General features: G+C 44.1%; 1 protein-coding gene across 6 annotated transcripts in view; it reads left to right on the forward strand.

Annotated features, from left to right (window-relative positions):
• Positions 1 to 22,082, forward strand: part of kmt2cb (lysine (K)-specific methyltransferase 2Cb) — a 150,016-nt gene extending 127,934 nt beyond the window's left edge. For 5 of the 6 annotated variants that reach the window (XM_017703452.2, XM_037535648.1, XM_037535656.1 and 2 more), the window contains 19 exons: positions 223 to 423; positions 2,994 to 3,161; positions 3,404 to 3,545; positions 4,157 to 4,304; positions 5,437 to 5,612; positions 6,448 to 6,584; positions 7,641 to 7,887; positions 10,417 to 10,556; positions 10,732 to 10,830; positions 12,455 to 12,729; positions 13,141 to 13,249; positions 13,439 to 14,222; positions 14,853 to 14,989; positions 15,069 to 15,199; positions 16,190 to 16,361; positions 18,424 to 18,540; positions 18,640 to 18,713; positions 19,728 to 19,836; positions 19,926 to 22,082. In XM_017703452.2, the coding sequence (XP_017558941.1) occupies positions 223 to 423; positions 2,994 to 3,161; positions 3,404 to 3,545; positions 4,157 to 4,304; positions 5,437 to 5,612; positions 6,448 to 6,584; positions 7,641 to 7,887; positions 10,417 to 10,556; positions 10,732 to 10,830; positions 12,455 to 12,729; positions 13,141 to 13,249; positions 13,439 to 14,222; positions 14,853 to 14,989; positions 15,069 to 15,199; positions 16,190 to 16,361; positions 18,424 to 18,540; positions 18,640 to 18,713; positions 19,728 to 19,836; positions 19,926 to 20,021 (3,462 nt within the window). In that variant the 3' untranslated portion in view covers positions 20,022 to 22,082. The remainder of the gene's footprint in view (positions 1 to 222; positions 424 to 2,993; positions 3,162 to 3,403; positions 3,546 to 4,156; positions 4,305 to 5,436; positions 5,613 to 6,447; positions 6,585 to 7,640; positions 7,888 to 10,416; positions 10,557 to 10,731; positions 10,831 to 12,454; positions 12,730 to 13,140; positions 13,250 to 13,438; positions 14,223 to 14,852; positions 14,990 to 15,068; positions 15,200 to 16,189; positions 16,362 to 18,423; positions 18,541 to 18,639; positions 18,714 to 19,727; positions 19,837 to 19,925) is intronic. The other variant, XM_037535644.1, reaches the window with a different exon arrangement.
• The last annotated feature ends 1,192 nt before the right edge of the window (positions 22,083 to 23,274 follow it).

The raw sequence follows: 23,274 nt of genomic DNA on the forward strand, positions 1-23,274 counted from the left end.
ATCCAATCTACACTGTACCAATAAGAGTCCTTGGGCAAAACCCCCAACACTACCTTTGCCTACCTGTGTAAACTGATCAAATTGTAAATCGCTCTGGATAAGAGCGTCAGCCAAATGCCGTAAATATTTGCAGGGGACACCCCGTATATTACACCCATGATGTGAATGGACAGCAGAAATAAGCGGGTCATTTAGAACATCTTTTGTTTGTCCTTCACATAGACATACTCGGACAGCCAGCTTTCAGGCCATCCGGATTTTGCTGGCTCCTTACTGTCCGAGGAGAAGAAAAAGCCAAGGACCAAAAGGACGCCCAAAAGCGGAGAACGCCCTGCCCCTCGCTCCAAGAGGAGAAAGAAGGAGGAAGATGAGCGACAAGTCATCTATCCATCCACAGAGCCCATAATGGCCAATTTAAAACAGGTGAGATTGTTTGAATGTCAGAACGAACAGTTGCACTGAGCTTCTGTTGCCTTTCTTGTGTCAACTGTGTGCACTACAGTTCAAAGGTTTGGAATCAGTGTTTTAAAAAAAGCATAAAACCAATTTAACTGAAATTTGATTTCATAAATGGTCAAATTTCAAGGCAACTTGACAAATCTTACAAAAACTCACTAAAATATTGACTAAAACATCAAAAATGCAGTTTGGTTATAGATTAGACTAGATTATAGTATTTAAATATGCAGGTATTATAGATTTAGTTATTATTATGAATAAAATAAAACAAGAACATTACGACACGTGATTCCAAACATTGGAGCGTTGGTGTGTCATCACACTAGGTGTTGTGGGCTGTGAGGAGATGATGCTGAGACGTAGATCTGCTATCGTAATTGAGAAACTGTGTGCCAAAGTCTAGGCCACAGTCGAGGTGGGGCGGGTCCTCGGTAGGACTGTCCTATGAAGACTCCTCCTTAGTAGCCTAATGGGCACACAAGTGGAGCAGTCCTAAGGAGGCTATGTGGTGACATCACCAGAAAGGTCCCGCCTCTGCAATTGCAGCGCAGAACTTGTGAGGGAACTAGTGAGAGAAGATAGAGCCCGTTGCATCGTGTTTATTGCTTTTTCATTTCTTCATTGAAATGGAGATGTTCTTATCTAGTACGATAAACTACACATATACAAATACTTCTAAATAAAATACACGATGTGGACAATGTATGACATATGGATACATGCTTTAATTAATCATTTGCTGGTTTTTTTTTTTTCCTTCATGTTGATCGTACGCAAAGAACTGGGTAACCGAAGTTACCGAACTTTCGCAATGTGTCGAGTGTAAACCAGGCTTTACACAGTTCTCACAAGAGGTCTTGTTGCTGCTCCTCCAAAGTTCCATAGCGCTACAGCAGGTGTTCTGGGCCCAGAGTGCAATGACAGATGCCTTTCTCCTGCATTATAAATCAGTGCACCATCAAAAGTTTGCTTTAATGCAGGTTATGACAGGGTCGTAGTAGCAGCCTGCAGTGTTTCACCGCAGTGATCAGAATATTTTGCATTGAAACTTGTACCTGATCAAGCTGTGGTACATTTGTACAGAATTCACAAGATTATTTGTTTTTAAGAAGAGTGGTGCTTCTCTAAATTCCCCCTGTCGTTTGTAATGGGATGATTAGTGGTGACAGTGGGGTTTGGTTAAACTCTGGGGAGCTTGATTAAATACGACTTTTTGTTTGAAGTCATACCTGCGCAGTCCTTTTTAAGGTTTCATGCCAGTAGATATTTGATAATGGTATGATTGAGATGCTCATGTTGAGCAGATGAAGACATCCTGTCTCCAGATTAATTACAGAGACTTGGGACCTCTAGAGCCCATCTCTCCAGACACCTGATCCTCTTCTCGTTTCTTATTGTGTTCTTTATCTCACCCTCACGTCGTTTATCTGTCTGTCTCATTCTCTCTCGCTTTTCTCTCTCGCTCGCTCCGTCCTTTCCTAATGCTGCCTCACGCTGTTCTTCTCTCTGTCCTTAAATGCCTCTCTCTCTGTCTCTTTCTCTCTCCCCGTCCCTCCCTTTCCCTCTCCCCCTCCCTCCCTTTCTCTCTCCCCGTCCCTCCCTTTCCCTCTCCCCCTCCCTCCCTTTCTCTCTTCCCCTCCCTCCCTTTCTCTCTTCCACCCCTCCCTTTTTCTACCCCCTTTCTCTCTGCCCTATTCCCTCTCCCTTTCTCTCTGCCCCATTCCCACCCTCCCTCACACCCCATATCCCTCCCTCCCTCTCTCTCCTCCTGCCTCCCTTTCCCGCTCCCTCCCTTTCTCTCTTCCACCCCTCCCTTTCTCTACCCCCTTTCTCTCTGCCCTATTCCCTCTCCCTTTCTCTCTGCCCCATTCCCACCCACCCTCACTTCCCCCTTTCTCTCTGCCCTCCCCCCCACATCCCACCCCTCCCTCACTTCCCCCTTTCTCTCTGCCCTCCCCCCCACATCCCACCCTCCCTCACATCCTTCCCTCTGCCCCATTCCCTCCCTCCCTCTCTCCCACCCTCCCTCCCTCCCTCTCTCCCTCTCCCTCCCTCCCTCTCAATCTGCCTCTCCCTCCCTCTCTCCCTCTCAATCTGCCTCTCCCTCCCTTTCTCCTCCCTGCTTTCTCTCTCCACATTCCCTCTCCCTTTCTCTCTGCCCTCACACCCCCATCCCTCCCTCACATCCCCCTCCCTCACATCCTTCTCTCCCACACACCCCCTTCCCTCTCCCTCTGCCTCCCTTTCCCACTCCCCCCCCTTCTCTTTTCCACCCCTCCCTTTCCCACTCCCCCCTTTCTCGCTGCCCCATTCCCTCCTCCCTCCCTCATGTCCCTCCCTCTGTCCCCCACACTTTCTCTCATTCTTTCCCCCTTGTTTTTTTTCTTTATTTCGTGGTTGCTGTATTTGTCTGACTGCATCATATACAGTGTTGTTAAAGCGTGGTAAAGATTTCTCTCTCTCTCTCTCTCTCTGTCTCTCTCTCTCTCTCTCTCTCTCTCTCTCTCTCTCTCTCTCTCTCTGTTAACCATCAGCAGCAGCTCACCCTCTTGCCCCTGATGGAGCCTCTGGTTGGGGTAAATTTTGCCCACTTTGTGCCCTATGGCAGCGGGCAGCTGGATGGAGAGAGCCGCCTGTCGGGGGCGTTCGGGAGCGCCTCATTGGACGGAATGTCGGATTATTACTCCCAGCTCATTTACAAAGTAAGTCAGAACCGCAGGTATTAATGTGTCCTTCACAATGCAGCAGCAGCAGCAGCAACGAGTGGCAAGAGCGTCTGAGTTCAGGGCTTTTTTATTATAAAGAGTCATTATGTATTATTACTCACATCAAGGCTGGAGTCACCGGGGGCAAAGCACTTTTCACAGACGCAAATTGCTTCTTTCAGCACAGACTCAATTCAACCAGGAAGCCTTGTGACTCATGTTTTCCTCTCTCTCCACAGCAGAATAATCTGAGTAACCCCCCCACCCCTCCGGCCTCGCTACCCCCCACGCCACCCCCTGTGGCTCGACAGAAACTACTCAATGGCTTCGCCACCACGGAGGAGCTGGCCAGCAAAGCAGCTGTCATCAGTGGTCATGATGGTGAGGGACAGGGTCTGGTTATATACGGACTCATTTAATGAATGTGCATCACAATCAGCTCGAATTCTCTCACTTTGCATCAGTGGTCTGCAAGATACTTACACAGCGGGAACAGCCTGTATAAGGGAATATTGTCCTGATAGGAAGGCGGCTTATTGTCATTAATTGATTTTGTCTTGTAGATCATAGCATTTTTATAAGCTTATATTGTTTATGCGTTTACATTGCTGATTTTAATCTGATACAAAGAACAAAGTATAAAAGTTCTCCACAAAATGTATAAAAAGAAGAGGCGCTATTTAGCACTGTTCATTTTAAGTTAAGCCAAAATCCTTTAGAAAGTCTGTCCACTCGCAGGCCAGGCTTCGTCTCTTTGAATGGGTAGCCTCTCCAAACTAAATGCCAACCTAATCTTCTAATCTTCTGATAAAATTAGACAAAAACAGCATAAATGTATTGTTTTGCTTTTTTTTTTCTTCGGATTTTTCTGGCTACAGCACAGTGTCGCTGTAATAACTGCTCAGCTGTCTTTATATCCAAGTTTGATTTAAATACACAAGATAAAGTGGGCTAAAGTTCTGCTCTCAGTGCTTTGGTTTCTCCCCTTGCAGTGACCAAAGGGCTTCCTCCCCGGCCGCTGCACGTCCCGTTTAAGACGGAGGAGGAGCTTTTTGCACGGGCTCTTGCTCACGGTCCCAAAACCGTGGACGTTCCTGCATCACTACCCACGCCCCCCCACAACAACCAAGAAGAGATCAGGTCAGTCCAACACCAGACAAACAGCCTGTGGACTTTGCCACCTGTGCAACAAGTCCAGTCGTGAAATTTCCTCGCTACTAAATATTCCACAGTCCACTGTCAGTGGGATTATAACAAAGTGGAAGCGATTGGGAACGACAGCAACTCAGCCACGAAGTGGTCGGCCACGTAAAATGACAGAGCGGTCAGCGGATGCTGAGGGGCATAGTGCGCAGAGGTCACCGACTTTCTGCAGAGTCAATCACTACAGACCTCCAAACTTCATGTGGCCTTCAGATCAGCTCAAGAACAGCGTAGAGAGCTTCATGGAATGGGTTTCCATGGCCGAGCAGCTGCATCCAAGCCTCACATCACCAAGTACCCCTTCCTGTTCCAACATGACTGGGCACCAGCGCACAAAGCAGGTCCATAAAGACATGGATGAGCGAATTTGGTGTGGAAGAACTTGACTGGCCTGCACAGAGTCCTGACCTCAACCCGACAGAACACCTTTGGGATGAATTAGAGCGGAAACTGTGAGCCAGGCCTTCTTGTCCAACATCACTGTCTGACCAAATTCCCATAAACACACTCCTAACCCTTGTGGAAAGCCTTCCTAGAAGATTTGAAGCTGTTATAGCTGCAAAGGGTGGGCCGACATCATATTAAACCCTATGGATTAAGAATGGGACGTCACTCAGTTTCATATTCGTGTGAAGGCAGATGACCGAATACTTTTGGCAGTATAGTGTACATTTTTCCCCCGTAATGTGCTGTTAAATTTCAGGTGTAGGTTTTTTATAGCAAGTGTCACAAAATAGCTTTTGTTATGACAGCTTCCTTTAATAGTTTGTTACTAGATCTGACCACTTCAACCATTTTGCTAAACCGCAAACATTTTGCTGAGCTAAACAGTTTTATGCTCTTATGTCTCATGTCTGATGTGGAGCGCTTGGCTTATATGGCTATAAATTCAATGCCTTGTTCTATAAGAGATAACAGAGCCCACTGGCTGTACACAGAACTGAGCCACTCAAAGTATGAGGAATGATAATGTGTAGAAATAACAATAAAACATAACCGTTGTCTACCGATGTAGTTCCAGTCCCTTCTGACTGTTTTCTCTGCTTGTTTTGCGCCTCTTTTTGTTCAGGGGGCAGGAGCAGTGTGAGGACAGAGACACTCCGGACAGTTTTGTCCCCTCCTCCTCTCCAGAGAGCGTGGTGGGAATGGAAATTAGCCGCTATCCGGACCTCTCGCGGGTCAAACAGGAGCCTCCGTCACCGGCTCTTTCTCCAGTCATGCCCATGTTTCCCTCCAGAGGGAAAGGTAAGAACTCTGAATCCAGCATCATTCAGCCTTGTTTGGTATTCAGTGTCTTTCTTCTTTAGAATCGAGTTAAATTGAATTGTTTTGAATTGAAACTAAGGCTAATGTAGCTGACAAGTAATGGAAGCCAATGCAACCCTAAATTTTGTAGCTCCAGTTCAAAATTAAAGAAGGAAACTTCAGACACTGACCAGGTCTTGGATGATTGACTGCAAACTGTGTAAATTTGACTGAACTGCGTATCAAATGGAAACGTAAAACTAACATTTGTCAAAGGGCTCCCGAGTGGCGCAGCCGTCTAGCCGTTCATCAGGAGATCGCGAGTTCGATCCCTGGTGATGCTGCAGCCGTCCATAGCCTGGAGTCCGAGAGAGCACGATTGGCCCGACTCTCTCTGGGTGGGTAGGATGGCCCCCCTTCTCCCCCCATCACTCAACGCGATGCTGGTTGGCGCGTTCGGCCGTCCCGTGACGTCGCGAGAGCGGCAGTTCGTAAAGAAGCGGTGGCTGGTTTCACAGGTCTCGGAGGAAGCCTGCGCTGCCTTCACCCTCCTAACACTGATGGTGTTGTGTGATTGGGGGAGTCCTAACTAAGGGGTGGAATTGGAGACGATTAAATTGGGGAGGAAAATGGGTAAAAATTAAAAAACAAGAACAGCTAACATTTGTCATCATTCGTTCTAAAATATTTAAATGTTCATGAACGTTTACTCACAAAAGCCACTATGGAAGGACATGAATGTAAAAGTCATTGATCTTTTTTTCTTTTCTTTTCATTTTTTGCTAAAGAGCTCGTTTGTGACACGCTGCTTCTGTTCATTTGTTTGGCTCTGTAGGCTCTGAGGCAAAGCTGTGCAACATCAAGACTGAACCTTCGTCCGTTTTCTTTGGCTCTTCGTTCGGAGCGGCGCAGAACGGATCCGGCTCAGGCCTCGTGTCCATAGCCATCACCCTGAAACCGGCAGCAGCCGAGGTGAGGAGGGAGGTTAGAGGGCGGAGGCAGGTGTGACGGGGAGTTATATTATTGGTTAATATGACATTTGATGGAAGATTTATAGGGATTTTTTTTAAGGGTATTATATGAACAATCCTAGTTAATTTGACAAGGGACACAAACTAACAAGATGAGGTTAATTTTAATTTCAGATTTTAAAGGCTGTGTTAGTGTCAGTGCTACCTTGTGAATAAAAACCACACACTTGTGATGTCAGTACTCATCAGCAGTAAACCTCACAGCTGTTTAAACCACCAGTTTGGAGAAGAAAGCGATCAAATCGTTATTTAGACAAAACTTGATCTTCACACTAAGGAGGAAACATTGAACATGAAGCTGTTGAAGCTAAATGTAGTTTAAGGGTTACACTGCAAGTTTCTTAGGCGTTGTTCACGCAGCAGGTAAAGCGGCCCGAGTCTTTTTCTTCATGCATGAGAGAGGTGTGTGTGTGTGTGTGTGTGTGTGTGTGTGTGTGTGTGTGTCAGTCAGTCAGTCAGTCAGTCAGTGTGAACAGATAAATACACAGAATCTGACATTTACAATTCCGATTTGAGACGCTTTCATATGTGGTCCTGAAATCCGATACGTATCCGAATGCAGCCGTGGGAGAACAAAGCTGCAGCGTCAGAAAAAGAAAGTTTAAAGAATCCGAGGACACCAAGCAAGTAAGTGACCGTGCCCTTTTTACAGTGAGCTCGAACACGTTCTGGGTGATGAGCCCAGCTGTCAGTCAGTAAAGCTTCATGATGCCTCCTGTGATGTTGCCAGTCGTGATTGTTTACCTCTGGATGAGCCACGCGCATGCCAGTCGGTTTAGGAGCTGATCTGTTCAGACTGATGTCACGTACAGATCCCATTTAATAGATAACGTGAACAGCCAAATCAAAACATCAGGTTTGAATAGAAAAATCAGGTGTGGGCCCCTTTTACCTGCTGTGTGACGTGGCCTTTTATCTTGCCTATGTTACAAATGACCGTGTGAAGTGTCAGATTTCGGGAGAGGGCAGTGCAGAAACGGTTTCTTTACTGTTTCAGAACATTACAGACGTGGTGGCGGCTATCGCTGACCTCATCCAGGTGAAGATCCCCAGCAGTTATGAAGTGAGCAGTGGACCGTGGCCCCATGCCGCCCTGGGGGCCCATAAGGGCATGGAGGCGCGGCCCTCGGCCTCTGGCCTGCTGCTGGGACACAGGGCGGCAGAGCTGGAACGGCTGGGGAAAGCCACAGGAGCACAGGGGACTCTGAAACATCATCAGCACAGCCACCTTACCCCTGACAAGAGTAAGTTACAGCTCTTTGTGTGTGTGTGTGTGTGTGTGTGTGTGTGTGTGTGTGTGTGTATGTATGTATGTATATATACACACACACACAAATAATAAACAGTGATGTTCTGGATGTCAGTGTGTGTGTTTACCCATCTCCAAGCGTCTCCTCGAGGAAGTCCAGTATTATATGTAGTTAAAAAGCAGCTCCTGGTTTGACCAATCAGTGCTCAGTAAATTGAGCTCATGATGTAATTGATGATATTAACGAGTCTCTGTGGCGGCTGTGAAGGTGTCCAGGAAAAATCTGGACCCAAGAAATTCTTGTTACTTTTTATTGTTTTTCTGTTTATCTGAATTATGAATACGACTTTATTCTAATGTATATTGTGATAAACTCACTGCTGAGGGAAACTGGTTAAACATTCGTTCAGATGGCTTAAACGTCCGCACAGTGCTGCACATATAATGTATCGCTTTTGTCGGAATAAAACCTCGTATCTCCAAAATGATAACTTCACAGGAAAAAGAATAAAACCTACTTTACATTTAATGTAAGTCAATGGAACCAGACGTCTTGGGCCAGTTTTTTTGGTCCTTTCTTAATGAAATTTACGCACAGTGCAAAGGGTCAAGGCTTTTTCCAGTTACATTAAAAACTGAAAAACGGAGATGTGAGGTTTTCGTCCGACAGCAGCAATATGTAGTATGTAAACACTGCATACTGGTCACTGCCATCCATACAATCCATGTATGGAAACTAAGCTGATAAATGGTCCAGTTTGAGTTCATTACGGTTCTAACGCTGTTTACATGACAGTGACCGTTCAGCCGCCCATTCCTACTGAAGTGATGCAGAGATTTGTTACTGCAGGCAGACTGTTGGAAGAATGTGGGAAAACAATGAAATGATGTGCTGTTCCTGTCAGACGGGAAGAAAACGGATCATTGCAGTCTTCCAAAGGATCCACACGTCCAAAAGCAGCGGCTAAAGTTCTGCATCCCTTAGGATTTCAGTCCAAACTGAACAGTTTTTCCACGTTTCAGCCTGTGCTGCTTTTTCGTAAAGGACAAACAGGACAACCAGTCAGAACGGAGTTCATTTACATATTTCAGCCTTAACCTTACTGACCAGGATATATTTTGGTTTGTTCATCTGAATTTAAACGGCTAAATCGTAAGGCAGATTATTCAGTAACTGCATGAAATAAATGTAAATTTATTTTAACAGAACGTGTGTTTTATGATCTCCACACTTCACTACATGCTTATAATTTACTGCTGAAGGCCAAAAATCTCCGGCGCTCTTTGTGTTGTTTTCTAAAAGTGATGTTTCCAGAGCAGATCACTGAAGAGACGCCGTCTGTTTATAGTTTAGAGCCCAGATTTGGGGAAAAACGGGTCGACTTTCAGTAGAAAAACAAACTGAGTTCAGCTTCTTTTATTATAAGGGTTTAAAATGACATCACCGTCTATTAGACTGGAGAGAAGAGCTACAGCCTCACACGACGCCCAGCTTCTGAATGGAGCTTATGGAGTATGAACGCTATGAAGAACATGACCAAGTGTGGTTTGGGACCACCGGTGGTCCCGAGGAGTTGAAGAGGTTAAAGGCACAGCAACAAAAACCGCCTGTTTAATTCTAAGCACAAGGAGAGGCTTAAACACTAGTCATAAAATCATTTACGGCTAAATTTGGTACATAAAAACATATAAATGGTGGAGGTTTTAAGAGAGAGTTTCCCAAAATAAAGCTCCAAATGTGAATCTCCGTTGGCATTGTAGTCTAGTCCAAGACTTAATCCGTGTCTGGGAATCTGGCTGCAAATGTATTTGTTCCCAGAAGCTCCGAGCTCAGTGTATTAATTGTTCCAGAATGTTTGAAAAGCTTGTAAATTAAACGTTTGCACCAGATCCAGAATACTGGTGGTGTTGATTACAGAGAGTACAAAATTACCATAGCACACGAACAGGTCACTGTTGGGATAATGCGTCTTTCGCCGCCGTTTTTCCGACTGAGAGGCCATACGACGCGATTGCTCTCAAAGCAGTGGGGGGACAGCAGGCTGGCTCTAATTGTTTCCCATAGTCGTTCACACAGATGATTATCCACTTTAACGATGTTTACTAACGATGTGCATCATTATTTCTTTGTGTGAGCGCTCCGTGTGGCTCAGGTGCTGACAGAGAGTCGTTATTGATTCAGCCAACGATTAGAGAAGCTAATGAAACGGAGTAACGATCTTGGCCTGCTTCAGCCTGTTTATCTGTGTCACAGTGTCAGATATTCAGTTAATCGCCGCGCCGTGTCAGATTAAAAGCCTTAAAAACGGGAGCATGTCAGTGTGTTTCAGAGGGAACGCCATTCCTATCAGTGTAACTACTGTTTCTGCACTAATTGATCTCAGCTTAATTAGAAGTCTGCGCTATGATGCTGAAGGAGACGGAGAAAGTTGAGGCGTGAACTTCTCTGACACATCGTTAAGCATTACGGGAGAGTTATTCATAGAAAATATTGTATTTTTATGGTGGTGTTTTTTGCCCTCAGGTCCTATAGGAGGCAGAGAGCAATATCAAGAGGGGCCAGGGAGCCCAGGCCCGAAGCCACAGTGGTGCCGCCAGTGTAAAGTGGTCGTCCTGGGCAATGGAGTGAAGAAACCCACCAAAGATCAGCAAAGCAAAGCGCAAGTATGAGAGTGTTGTTATTTCTCAGTTCTGAAAATATGACCAGTCTTTCTTTCTTGCCTTCTGGGGACATTTAGACTTATGTTTAGCTACTTTACACCTGATTTCATAGATCACAAACCTTGTTAAGGCTGGTTTACTGTAAACAGTGTCTCTCTTTCTGTACTTTCTCCTGCAGGAAGCTCAGTTGAGTTCAGATGGAGATCTTGTGTTCTGCAGCCACAGCTGCCTCATCCTGCACTCCTCTGCACAGGCCAAAGCCACCGGGGACACTAAGGTTAGTCTCTCCCTCTGCTGCCATCACTGGAGTAAGAGTAAGAGTTTCTAAGACATTTTCACTGTGCAGGACTAGACTGATATAAAAATAACCGATTTGCCCGTATTATTGCTCTCGGGTTTCTGTTCGTTCACACACACACACATCTTTCTCTGGAGGGAATCATGAAAGGCTCTGAGCTAAATCTGTGGGGGCAGTCGTGGGCTGGAGGCTAAGGAGCCAGCCCGGTGACTGGAAGGTCGCCGGTTCGATCCCCTGAGCCGACAGTACGTAACTGAAGTGCCCTTGAGCAAGACACCTAACCCCCAACTGCTCCCCGGGAGCTGTGGATAGGGCCGCCCACCACTCTGGACAAGTGTGCTCACTGCCCCCTAGTGTGTGTGTTCACTAGTGTGTATGTGGCGTTTCACTGCACGGATCAGTGAAATGCGGATGTGAACTTTCCTGCTGTGGGACTAATAAGGGTTAATTAATTATTGGGATTATCATATCGCTGCTGTCGGAACAAAACCTCAAATCTCCAAAATGATATCTTTACAGGAGAAGGAGAAAACCTGCTTTACTTTCAGTGTGAGTCGATGGAACCAGAGGTTTTGTGATTATGGACCATTTCTTTCGGTGAAATTTACACACGACATAAATGACAACAGGCGTTTTCAAATAATGTCAAAAACTAAATGAAATGGTGAAAAATGGTGATGTTTGTTCCAGCAGTAGCGATATATACATTGCAGTGAGTTCTGCAAGTGTAGTGTGTTTTGGGGGGGGGGGGGGGGGGGGGGGGGGGGGGGGGGGTTGGGCATTAAGTCAATCAAATCACAGTTTACTCAGCCAGAGTTAAGATTTTTATCATGTATTTCGGCTGACCCACCTCCACCCTAATCAGGCTGTAACGAGTCAGCCCTGCGGGTTTGTTTTGATTGCTGAAGATCATTGGATTAGAACAGCGCTCATGCTGAAAGGTGCAGCCGTGCTGTTCTGTGTTCTGTACGCAGTTTTGTCGAAGGCAGACAACCTGCTCGACAAAACGTGGCATCTTCCTCAAAATTCAAGTCTGGTTTGGGAAAAACGCAACAAAAGAAAACATAAGTGGCCACTCGGGCCACAAGCTCTGCATTTTTAGCGGCCAGAATGTGAAATGTTGGGGGCAGGGGCACTGAGCAATAGGCATCGCCAACCCCTGCCCTGTGTTGCTTGTAGCAGTCCAGTCCCAACCTGTAGCCAGTCCACATTTTCAGTCTGTTCCGTTCTTCCAGCTTTTCTATTTTAGTTCCTCCAGCACACCTGTTGCAGATAGTCAAGGACTGCAGATAACCAAGCACTGGTTACCTTCCTCAGTGTTTTTGAATCTGTGGAACAAAAATATCATCTTTGCTGTTTTTTGTTTTTTTTTAGTTATCCTATACAGGTAAAAAAAAATAAAAATACAGTAGGCTGAAATTTAGCTAGTTTGGTGATATAATAAAGAAGCAAACCTCAGACACCAAACATGTTTCTGCCAATCTACTACACTCAGAGTGAGGGCAATACTGCTTTAAATATTTGTAATGTAATGTTATATCTATAGTGTATGGTAATGAGAGGCCACTTCATGACTAAGGTTCTTGTTGCTGTATGTTTCCAGGCATCGGTGGCCCTGCTTGAAGACAAGGCAGTGAAAGAGAGTCCATCCAAAGCCCAGCATCAGTACAACAATAATATGTCCTCTCTGGACGTGCACTGTCTGGCTCAACTCCAGTCCAAACCCTCGTCCTCCTCGCCCAACCCCCTAGGTCCTGCCTCACCAGCCTCCTTGGAGCCTGTAAAGACGGAGTCCCTGAAGACAGAGTCAAATGCCGAGTCTCATCTCAAAATGCTTGTGAAGCTGAAACCTCGCTCCCAGAGCCACACGGATGACAAGTATGGCTGAGCAATATGCCCAAAAGTTTTATCTGGATACATATTTTTCCCATGTCTTTCTATATCTTCTATATTACATGCAGTACTGTTATGGCTAATAATACACAGTAGTGCACCAAAAGCCTGTTCTGGTTCATGTACATTACACCTGATTTAAGAAAACTAAGCCATTTTCACTTTCTTGCTCTCCGTAATATGACAGTAGCTGACTAACGGTCTTGTTGGTTTATGCTGTTGTGACGTGAATGGCTAGAGTTCTTCCTCTAGCAAGTAAAAGGAGCGCATTGCTACATAAGCACTGAAATAAGAACTGTTGAAATCCTTTGCTGATAAGTTGAGGAACATGTTTCTATCAAAAATGCCTCATACATCACTGATATCCGATTTGGTAATTATTGATTAATTATATAGACCTAACGAAAAGCCCTGGCACCACGGCAAGCGCTGGAAGGCCCTCCGCTGGCGCAAGTGGACAATCCAGATCGCTGCACCTAAGGCTGGACTGCAGGAGCCCGAAGAGGTGCGTACAGTCTGGATAATTCTTTTTTTTTTTTTTTTTTGCATTAGTTATTATTGTTGAAATATCAGGAATCTATCAGGAATAGATTAGAAATGGTTCTGGAGATGAAAACAATCGTTTTGTGAAAATATTACAGTCATGTAACGACCTGTGGTTGCCTTTCATTTGCATCCGATATCCGCTGTGAAGGATCTTCGCCAGGAGCTGCGCTCATCCTTGCGCCCATGCTCGTCGTCCCGAGATCGACGTCGCTGCTGCTTCTGCCAGCAGGAAGGTGACGGGCTGACAGATGGTGCTGCCCGCCTCCTCAACCTTGACCTGGACACCTGGGTGCACCTGAATTGCGCGTTGTGGTCATCTGAGGTTTACGAGACACAGGCCGGTGCACTCATCAACGTGGAAGTCGCACGGCAGAGGGGGCAGACAATCTCCTGCGCCTTCTGTCAGCGTCTGGGAGCCACCAGTGGCTGCCACCGGCTGCGCTGCCTCAACGTCTACCACTTCACCTGCGCCCTGCAAGCCGGCTGTACCTTCTTCAAGGACAAGACCATGCTGTGCCATCAGCACCGGCCACGAGGGGGCTCTAGCACCAGTGCAGCTGGGTTGCACCTGGACCAGCAGGTGCTACGTTGCTTCTCCGTTTTCCGTCGCGTCTATGTGCAGCGGGATGAGCTGCGGCAGCTGGCGTCTGCCGTGCAGCGCCCTGAGCTGGGCCACACCTTCCGTGTGGGCAGCCTGATTTTCCACGCCATGGGTCAGCTGCCCCGAGCCCTGCTGCCTCATTTCCACTCAGCCACTGCCATCTTCCCACCAGGCTACGAGGCCAGCCGTCTGTATTGGAGCATGCGGAATGGTTGGCGCCGTTGCCGCTACGTCTGCTCCGTGGAGGAGCGACAGGGACGGCCCGAGTTCAGTATCCGCATGCTGGAGCGAGGGTACGAGGACCTGGTGCTGACCGACACCACAGCTAAAGGTCGGCGAGTTTTTTTTGTTGCGTGCGATCTTTTGCCTGTTGTCTTTTCTTCGTCAGGTTATGTGGTGGTCTTCTGTGTTGCACCTGAAATCTGGGACCACTGTAATACAGATTTGTAGTGTTGACCGTAGCACAAATTTATACTGGTTAATAACTGATGTTAATAATAAATAAAAAATAAGGATGACTGATATTTGGGAAAAATTTTGCCCACCAATCCATGTCCGTGTAATTTAATACTGATAGCGAGAAATCATGTTGGCCAGTCCAGCAAAGGTAAAATATGCTCTATAATCATTTAAAATAATTTTTTAACAAAAAGAACAAACAGTTCCACTTCATAATAGTTTCACTTTGCCGATGTTTAACCCACTTCGTTAACTAGTAGCTAGTACTGCTTGCAGTGGATAATATAATAAAATAGAAATAAAATCTAAGCATACTGTAACGAAGGTTCATAATTGGTTTGAGCTGGTACCAATCCATTAAAATATGCCTGGATCAGCTCGTTCAGATCTGATTGAGACCGTCCTACTAGAAATATGAAGCAGTTTGTAGTAAAATGCTAAAAGCTTACTGTGAACTAACTTGTAGTGTTTAGTCTGTCTCACCGACTCTTTGTTTGTGTAGGCGTATGGGATAAGGTACTGGGGTCAGTAGCAGAGCGGAGAGCAGAAACAGGCATGCTGAGGCTGTTCCCGCTCTACCTGAAGGGAGAGGACCTGTTCGGACTGACCGTGTCAGTGGTCGCCCGCATTGCAGAATCGGTAAATATGCTCCATTTCTCTGAATGCGCAAAACATGCTTCCTTTTATCCGTTACTGATGTTTTATGATTGCTTTCTAGCTGCCGGGTGTGGAGGCTTGTTCGAGGTACCGGTTCCGTTATGGGCGGAACCCCTTGTTAGAGCTTCCTCTGTGCATCAACCCCTCTGGCAGTGCCCGGTCCGAGCTAAGGAGCTACCCGCAGAATCAAAGGTCAGTGTCGGGATTCTGCTTGACTAACTGTAGAATTGGGTTGGGTTCACTCACTGGCTCGGATTCAGATCCTACTTAAGTGGTTGTCACTATTACGTGGCTGCTTGAAAAGTTTAATTCCAAAATGCTGCGTATCTGTTTGGAATTTTGAATATGACGAGTTAATTTAAAAAAAAAAAAAGAAAGAAAGAAAAAGTGATCAATTATAATATAGCATTGATATTTTCTGCATGTTTAAACCTTATTTGTAATGTATTTCATGAAAAAAAAACATTTTTTTCATAGAAAGTTAGAAAGCTAGAAACATAGAAAGTTTATAATGTGTTTTGGCACAAACCCTTCACTTATTCGTCTAAGTACCTAGAAGTACCTTTCGGCATCCCTCAAGGCTCAAGTTTGGGAACAATTTTGTTTCATTTCTGTGTGCTCACTCTCACTGGAATGATTACCGTAACATTAGCTGTCATCTTTCCAGGCTCACACTTGCTGAATAGAGCTGTAAATTTGTGGTTTCTAACGCTGTATGACGCACTGTCCTTTATAGACATGGACAAAACATTCAAGATCACTGTTTTTAGCTAAGCAGCAAGGTTTTGTCCATTTCTATGCATCTTCCTTTACAGCACATTGTTTTTGTCACTGCAGGTGTTCCCTGTTGTAATGCTGTTAACCATGATAAAGAAATGCCCATTTATACAAGCAAGAGTCAGGAATAGATTAATGGATTTAGTCTGTTGAACAAAACTGATGTTCTTTATTCAGGAAGGTTGGTCTTCATTGCTTGCTTTCCCTAACAGTTGCACACAGTAGATGTAATTAGTAGTTTAATGATTTTTTAGATATAAAATGATTTCAATGGATTTGCCCAGTTAGTCCATTCCTCAGGGTATATTGAGTTCATTTACTTCTCACCTCTCAATGTCTTTTTTCTATTCTTATCACCACAATCTCCCTCTCTTTCTCTCTTTCTGTCACCCACACAACGCTCAGGTTAAAGATCCTCTCTGTGTGGAACCGAATCTCCTGCGTCATGCAGAACTCTGCCATGGCGGAGACCGGGCCATCTCACAGTAAGCACTTCGTGCACTCCAAATCATCTCAGTACCGCCGGCTGACCAGTGAATGGAAAAGCAACGTCTACCTTGCCCACTCCCGCATCCAGGTGCCTCCTTCTATGTGATATCTGATGTGTTTGTGTGTCTGAGCTATATATTTGTATTTATATACAGTGTAGAAACGATTGCTTGAAACCATAATACTGAACCAAGATGCTGATGATCAGAAGGGTGAATGTCAGATGGAGTTGGCAACCCTGCATATGTAATATGCCAGTACACTGTAGCAGTCTACATGGACTCGAGCAGCCTGTGTCTCGGTTCTCTACGGGGTTCTTGACTGTTAGCAGAACTAGGGCAGCCTGTCTAAATGACCTTTTCAGTTCAAACTTACATGGTCATGGCTACTTTGTTGCACTGGGTACTTAAATATTTAAGTGCTACATGGATGTTTTTGATGTCTTATGGCGTCCCTCAAGGCTCACTTCTGGGCCCTTTTTGGTTTTTTTTTTTTTTTTTTTTTTTGTATATGCTTCTCTTTTATTTGTAAAAGCTTCTCTCTCTTATGTTTGAACATATATACATGTAGCGTATGCATGTATAATCATCAAACATAGGATGTCCAAAAATATCCAGACGCCTCTTACCAGTCTTACTTGGTGAATTCAGCTACTTTATAGCTGGGCAGACGCCCTGTTAATACCTATGAAACATTTAAACATGCAGTGTAAGATCTGCTTCTTCTTCAGTCCAAACTGCATATCACACCAATAGAACAGTAGGAATTTTTGAAAGATACAGTAAATCTTCTAAAGTAGTGTAAAGTAGCCTAAATAGTTCAGGCTAAAGGCACTTTACCTTTTGTCTTCTGTTTGTGACTCAGGCACACTAATGTGATATTTGCTGGACCGTTATCTGCATTGTTATTAACTGCAAGCCACCTTTTTTATAGCATAGTTATTACTTAACACCTGCGGACAAGCTGCACACAGTCCTGCTTTCTATCACTGTCCTCTATGGCCTGTGAATGACGTGAGTTACTGTCAGAGCAGCTAAATAGGATACAGTGCTCTCTGAGCCAGTTCTGCTGGCAGTCCTCTGCTCTGGCATCCTGATCAGTGATCTCAGAGAGACACAGCTGGCCTTGCAGTACTTCCAGTTCCCTGCCACGCTTGTTAAACCCACTCAGCCGCAAAGCCAGCCAGTCACAGAGACGTATCTAATGTCTCACTCAGCCTCTGTGGTGGGCGGTCGCTCACAAGTCTTATGACTGGAGCAGAGGAGCAGTAAACAGATGTATGTGCTGAGTTAGTTTATTAGTTGCCACCCCCCTGCAGGAATTCAAATCTCCAGACAGACATCTAACCAGGCAGTCCTTAGCAGGAGCTGACCAGTGGTTAATAGGATGGGCTTATCCATAGCCATAACCAGTGCAAAATGAAAACAGGAACAGCTGCTAAAATGACCAATTATTACAAACTCCAGGCATATTTTGTAATAAATGAATTAGTTGCTTTTTTGACTCGCTACATAACAGAATGTGATTTCTGTGTTGTACCATTGACATATTGTGGTGTCCCTCAAGGCTCACTCCTAGGACCTTCATTATTTAATTATATGTCTAAACAAAACCTTATCTCAAAAATGGAACGTAAATTTATAGGAGATGAGAAAAATGGAAATTAATTGAAAAAGCTATTAGAAAGTAATTTCGGTCCTTTTCTGTTGGCCCGTTGGTCACAAATCCTTCACAATATAAAGAACAGCAGGTGTTTTTAAAAAAAAAAGCCCAGCAGTGACCTTCTGTGCTTCCCATTGCCGGTATAAGCCAACAAAGGCTTATATATGCAAATGAACTAAAAGAGGAAAACAGGTACAAAAACTAGTTGTAAGGTGTTGGAGTGGAGCATGGAGCAAAGCAGAGGCAGCATTCTGTGACTGGCATTTCCACTGTTTGGTGAAAAAACCCGTTATTCCATGTTTTAACGTTTCCGCTGAACATAATAAAGAAATGGATGGGAGGAAATGAGGGGCAGTGTGGTGAATAGAAAGTGGGGAGCTGCAATGAGCAGACATCATAGATATGTTGGGGTCTTTTTCTACCATACCCTCAAGTGGGAGTAGTGTGCTGTTGGGTTGCCGTGTGTCTAACGCAGCCTGTTTCTGCAGGGCCTTGGGCTCTTTGCCGCTCGAGACATTGAGAAGCAGACCATGGTCATCGAGTACCTGGGTGAAATCCTCCGGACTGAGGTGGCCATGAGGAAGGAGCTGCACTACAAGGCGAAGGTATTGATGAATTGCTGTTGGCTTAACTGTATTAAATGATGCTAAAAATGTTCCTCAGCCCACCGACTCTAAACCCACCTCAACTGATTTCTCTCTCAGAACCGGAAAGCCTTCATGTTCCACATCGACGGCGAGTATGTGATCGACGCTACCTGTTCTGGAAGCCCTGCGAGGTACAATATCAGTTCAGAGTCACAGTGACAATAGAACTAAGAGCTCCAGTTCTTCTTGAGAGCCTCCACTGTAAAGCTGGGCCTATACTACACAATCCTTGCCAGATTTTAACCCTGATTTGCCCCTTGCGACAAATTTTCACAATCTGAGGTGATTTTCCAGGGCTGTCGATCATAAGCGCCTGATGGCTTGGATCATCTAGTGTGAGAGGAGAAGTGAGTGAATCTTCAGCCCTCCGATCGAACTCTGAAGTGACCAGAGACCCTCCAATATTATCAAACCTGTTCAATATTTACGACTCAAAACATTCACGAGTCCTGCTGTGTGAGACGGTCACTTTGGCTACATATAAAAGCACAAACGGGTCCCGTGAGTTCAGCTCTTTGTGTCATGTAATCTGACGTTCTGTGACAAACTGACAAAGTTTGTGATGCTCACCGTTTTCCAAATCTGTTAAGATTTTAGAAGTTGTGTAACGACGTCCAACAAGAATCCACGAGGCTACAATAACAGAGCAGGTGAACCGCTGACTGTATATATGATATGATATATATACTCGTTGATTTAGACATGCAGCCGCTGTTGCTCTCACTGGACGCCGGTGATGAAAATATTGTTACTGAATTACTACCAGCGATAGTTCATTCTGATGAAGGTCATTCTGTCCACTCATACACACTGAACTGGTTTATAAATGGGGGAAAATTAAAGTTCAGATTTGAGAATGTGATGAATTGCGATTAACTACAAAGAATAATGCCATTAATTATTACCAGTTTAAATTGCGACAGCTCTCTAAACTAAATGGCAGGTGTAGAGATACAAAGTTTAGATTTGAAAGAAATTATTTTAAATATTATCTTGAAAATGTCAATAGCAATTTTGCCTAAAATGCCCTAAAATTGGAATTTCAGAGTAAGTTGATGAGCAGAGAGCTGTTGATCTAAATGATTCTGTGTGTGTGTGTGTGTGTGTGTGTGTGTGTGTGTGTGTGTGTGTGTGTGTGTGTGTAGGTACATCAATCATTCTTGCTCACCGAATTGCGTGGCAGAAGTCGTGACCTTTGAACGAGGGTACAAGATCATCATCAGCTCCAGCCGCAGGATCGAGAAAGGAGAGGAGGTAACATTCGCCTGCTGGCTGCTTCTCAGCGACTCCCTCCTCGTTTAGCCGTCTCTCTAACACTGTCCTGGTGTTTTCTTTCCTTCTAGCTGTGCTACGATTACAAGCTGGGCCTGGTGAGGACCCAGAACCTGAAGATGCCGTGCCTGTGCGGCGCGGTCAACTGCCGCAAGTGGATGAACTGAAAACGGACGAGGAGCTCAGTGAAAACCAAGCATTCCCTAAACTCACAGGTGCTGAAGACTGAAGACACAAACGAAACTAAAGTCCGAGGGTAGCAGGAGGCCTGTAGCTTCGTCGGCCTGTTAACGAAACAGATCTGATTGATTTTTTTTAAATGTTTTTTTTTTTTTTTTCTTTTTTCTTTTTCTTAAATGTGCAAAATCAAGAGGAAAACACAAACGCCGATGCGCCGTTGTGTTACAGCCATTTGCATCGTTCTCTGGACTTGAAAGGAGGTTCGATTAACCTGCATGTGCCATGAGTGCGGGTGTGTGTGTGTGTGTGTGCGCGTGTGTGTGTGTGTGTGTGTGTGTGAGACCCTGGGCAGATTTCACCAGCGAATAAGGAGAGAGAGAGAGCGAGCACTGTGCCGGATATGCCTTATTGGTTGAAAGAGAGGAGGGCGGGCCCATTCGATTTGCGTTTTTGTTTATTTTTTGTTTTGTTTTGTTTGTTTTGCCGTGATTGGTGGAGACTGTACAGTAGTAATCAATGTAGAACATCACTGAATGAAGAATGTACGGAATTGACTTCCGCAAAGGGAAAAGTAACTTGCACTAAAAACGAAAAAACAAAAAAAAAAAAAAGAAAAGAAAAAAGGAAACGGACGAACTCTCGAAAAGAAAAGCTTAAAAATACTTGATTCCATGAGTCAGTTTTATCCTGGGTTTCTGTTGTTGTTTTGTGTAAGAAAAGAAAAGGTGTTTTTTGTATTTATTACTGTGTGAGTGGATGACTGGGCCTATTTTTTAAATAAAAATGATGATGCAGATTAAAAACAAACAAAAAAAAAAAGCAAACCTAGAAAAAAAGGGTGCCAGACTGCGAACGTCGGCCGCGGTTTGAAGAGATTCTGTTACGTCTGTAAATAAAATGTAAATAAGGAAAAATATTGGAATGATTGACCAAATACTACCTTATTCATATTTGATGTTTTGGATGTTTAGATGTGCTTGTTTTGATGATTTTTTTCAGTTTTTTTTTTTTTTTTTTTTTTTAGTTTTTCTTTTTTCTTTCTTTTAAAAATTATTTAATAAGGAGGCGCCATGATATCTGTTTCAGAGGTTATTTTAAATTACTATTCTGTACAGAATTGCAAAGTAATTTCAATAATTCACAAGAAAGTATTTTCTCTGTACTTTAGATTATGGTATTGTAGTGACTCTTTGTGATTGACACATTCATTCTGACCACTTGAAACTCTGTAATTTTTATTATTGTTATTATTATTATTATTATTAAATGTGCATCACGTTTAGTTTTATGCAAAAACAAACTCATCGGAAAAAAGAAAAAAAAAACTCGACCGGGCAGCGTAACGAACTAAACGAATTTTAAACCACCCGCAGAAAATGTACCATACAGAAATAGGCACAAGTAGAAACGTTTGTGTTTTTGTTTGTATTTTTTTTTGTTTTTTAATAACTTTTGTGTCCGATTTAATTACTGGATTAGAAGAATTGAAAACGATTCAGTCGATAAGCTTTAGCTGGTTGTGGAAATCGCAAACGTTGCAGCGCTTCTAGGAAAAAAATGTGTACATACGAACCACGCTTTGAATAATTTTATTGATGTTTGTTGGAAGAACACGATTCATTTTGTAGCCGAAATAAATCTCCTACCTGCTATTCGCATTTCACACGCCGCCTTTCCGAACTAGCTTTTTTTTTTTCTCTTTTTCTTTCCGTTTCACTTTTCTCTTGTACACAGCGTCACAGTAAACGATAAAAAGGTCAGTCCAGTTGTACAGGGCAGGAATTTTTTTCAAAAAAAAAAGGAAAAAAAAAGTCAGTTGTATATATTTTTTTTCTCTGATGAACAGCTGTAACAAAATTGTTTCATGAATATTTTTCTTGTCTTGTAAAATACATTGACATTTTTCCTGGTGGTGTTTTTGCCCTGTAAAGTAGCGTCAAATGTTTTGGAAAATGAAGCCTTTTGAAGTACAGAGCGATTATAGGGTTTGGTATTCAAGGAACTGAATTTAGGAACATTTACAGAAAATAAAATATTTTACATCATTATCTGTCGTAGCATTTTTTTTTTTTAATGCCTTAAAGTTACTTTTTTTTCTCTTTATTCTGTGTAAATGTGCTGGATTTGTATGTTATGTTAACCGTGTTGTGGTTAATGATGTAATTAGTGAATGTTAAGTTCAGTGAAACTGTAACACTGTTACCTGTAAAAATCCACGAAAGGACACAAAATTCAGGCTTTAGGGTGACGTCCAGTTTTCCGCTCTACGTACTTCTGCAGATCTTCTGAGGCTTCGGAGTTGAAACGGGGGGCTTGCTTATTTTCAGTTAGCACCCCTGGGGGGTTTCCAGTGTTACATAAGCGCTAAGCTCATTTTTTTGCCATTTTACATTTAAAGTGGGAAATTTAATACTTATAATGTACTTTAACGTATCAACGCTGTCTAAAGAAAAACACGTATCTCCAAAATAGAAACTTTACAGGAGATGTAAACAGATTTTATTACGTCATTTTACAGCATTTCTGTTGGTCCTTTCATCCTGAAATATTCACACAGTGTAAAAGACCAGCTGGTGTGTTGAAATGATGCACAGGGGGAGTCGAAAATCACAGGACACGGTTTTATTTTATTGTTTATGCTGTCTCAAGCCTCCACGATGCGGTGCTGAAGGTGGTCTTCGTTGCTGATTTTCTCAGCATCCTCAGTGTGTTTGAGATGACCCCGGAGATGAAGGTCAGTAACACCTGTCCTGCGACTTTTGACTCGCCCTGTAGAAAAATAAAAATCGGCAAAAATAGAGATGCTTGCTTTTCTCTGGACAGCGACGATGTTTAATCGTCGGCTTTACAGTGACGACGGTCTTGAACATCTGACTGAACCCTGGTTGGCAGGGTTGGCTGGGTTTCCCCACAAAGAGCCGATTTTCAGATTCTGGGTATTTGGGAAAGGAGTCGATGCCAAAGCTCGGGACTGGAGACGTTCCAGATCACGTGCGCACAGTGAGCGAGAGGCTCTGCTGCTGAACAGCCTCTCGTCCTTCACAGCCACGTTGGCTGTATTTCACTTTGGACGGAGTGGAAAACAAAGTGAAATGTAAAAAATTGGCTGCAGATTAAAATTTGGGTGCCGGTGCTGAAACATCTGCCCACTGTGGTGATGTTAGAGTTTGGCAGGTCAGTTCCTTTAGCTGGAGCTCTTCAGACTGCCTCACTTAACATATGAGGCCACACTATTCAACT

The sequence above is a fragment of the Pygocentrus nattereri genome, chromosome 2 (assembly GCF_015220715.1).
Source record: "Pygocentrus nattereri isolate fPygNat1 chromosome 2, fPygNat1.pri, whole genome shotgun sequence".
Classification (NCBI taxonomy): Eukaryota; Metazoa; Chordata; class Actinopteri; order Characiformes; family Serrasalmidae; genus Pygocentrus; species Pygocentrus nattereri.